Raw genomic sequence first — 2,115 nt, forward strand, 5'->3', positions numbered from 1 at the left:
TATATATATATATATATATATAATATGTGACCATTGTTTGTGCTTTCAATGGTCATTGTTTATCAATTCTTAAAGTCTTCTATCACTTGGCAAATATATTAATAACATATGAGTAAAATAAATCCTGTGACTCGACTGATTAGATGCTCCATATATCTAAATGTCACGTAAGATTTTATTGATGCGTGCTCTCTCGCAACAAAGAGTCTGGTTCAATGATCGCTATCGATGTAATGACTACAATGCTCAGTTTTTTAACGCATAGTCTTTGTGCGCTACAACTAGGGTTCCTCGACGATTCCGTATGGGCTGATGGGCTTTTAGTTTTCTACGAGGTCTTTCGCTACCTGGAGGGTGCGATGATTAGATTGAGGAACACCAAAATTGGATTGCTTCCGCTCAGCGAGCTGCAACGTACCGAGGCTTTCGAGCGCGATCTTGATCACTACTTGGGAAAAGGGTGGAGGAAAAACTACAGTCCTAGGTACACGCTCTGTCACATACAGTAGAGGACACGTACGATCAGTATTGTGAAAATAAAATCCTTTTATGTCAATCTCCTTCGCTTACAATGAAGTAATACAGATATCAGTCTTTTACAATAGTGACCTGGTAATAGATAATTATTACCACAAAAAGAAATTTTAATCTTAAACGTTTTGCGAACCTCAGGGATAGCGTCGCCAAATATCTGATGCGCTTGCGAGAAGTGGAAGACACGGATCCCACTCTGCTAATGGCGTACATCTATCACCTTTACATGGGTCTCCTCAGCGGCGGTATCATTCTGCGGAAAAAACGGCAGATCGTGCAAAAGATCTCGCCCTTCAAAGCGCAACCGCCGAGCGACGGTAGCAATGTCACGGACTTTGGGCAGAACAGTATATTTCAGTTGAAGCGCGACCTGCGCGAGTCGATGAACAGAATCGCAGAGACGTTGGACGAGGACACGAAAAATAAACTTATCGAAGAAAGTAAAATAGTCTTTGAATTGAATAACGAAATTATCAAAAGTGTGCAGACGGGCGGTCGTGTTTTTGAAAAAATATTCTACTTTATCGGCCCAGTCTTATTGGTTCTCTTTGTCCTGATAATCGTCCTCAATATCCTCTACAAATACATTATACGTTAATAAACGTTAATTCAATTAACGCTAATTTAACGTCAATTTACTTAAAACAAAAAAAATATATATATATAATAGACTTTCGTTCGGCCAAAAAGTGCTGATATCAAAATCGAAATGTATAATATCACGTTACTTGCTGCGCTGTAATCTCGCCTTTCTATAGCTATAAATATGGATTATTACGATTGTTTGTACAATATATATAATTTAAGGATATCCTGTTTCGTACAGTTTATCGTCTTGTCGAAAATATTGAATTATCAAGATTTGATAAAAATCGACAAATTTTATCTATGACGTTTCAAATCTGCAAATAATGTTCTTTTGAAAACTTGTATGCAATTTGCAATTTACAGCTTCCACGAAAAAGAACGCTTAATATTTCTCTTCTGATAAGATCTTCCTCTACAATCAGTTTCTTCTCCATATAAACAGCAAATTCGAGATGTTGAATTTGCATTCGGTTTATCATCACGTTGATAGAATTGTATCTCAGATGACGCAAATAATATACACAACAATAAAGAGCATAATAATACTTCGAGAACAACTAAAAACTAATTCAAACTTATAAAATTTCGATACCATCTAATATCGATTTCATCAATATTAGGCAATATATCTGATCGCGAATAGAATACATAGTTACACATTTTAAACGCGCATGACTGTTTATGACCAACAAAGATTTAAAAAAATAGATAAAATAATAGATGAATTTAATAGTTCTCGAATCTAATTCGAGATATCGAATCTAACACGATATCTGCACTTCTCCTATGTTGAGATGCGTCCAAATTGTCTACCTGGCTGCACCCAGGTCTCATATTATCCTTGTTTACCATTCGATAAGCAACAAGGATAAAATGATACCTAGGTGCATCCAGGTGGGGAATCTGAACGCAAGCCCTGGTAACCCATTCTTCTGAATTGTTGTATATACGTGTAGCTACTTTAGAACTTTTAGTATCGCCTGGATATCGAAA

At 36.4% G+C, this 2,115-nt stretch overlaps 1 protein-coding gene across 1 annotated transcript; it reads left to right on the plus strand.

Annotated features, from left to right (window-relative positions):
- Positions 1–242: 242 nt before the first annotated feature.
- Positions 243–1,687, plus strand: LOC105461263. Its single transcript, XM_011707758.1, has 2 exons — positions 243–484; positions 673–1,687. Exons 1-2 carry the CDS (start codon positions 243–245, stop codon positions 1,130–1,132), a joined length of 702 nt encoding a protein of 233 aa, XP_011706060.1. The 3' UTR covers positions 1,133–1,687.
- Positions 1,688–2,115: the final 428 nt, after the last annotated feature.

Source organism: Wasmannia auropunctata, unplaced genomic scaffold, assembly GCF_000956235.1.
Source record: "Wasmannia auropunctata unplaced genomic scaffold, wasmannia.A_1.0 LD299701.1, whole genome shotgun sequence".
NCBI classification, from domain to species: Eukaryota; Metazoa; Arthropoda; class Insecta; order Hymenoptera; family Formicidae; genus Wasmannia; species Wasmannia auropunctata.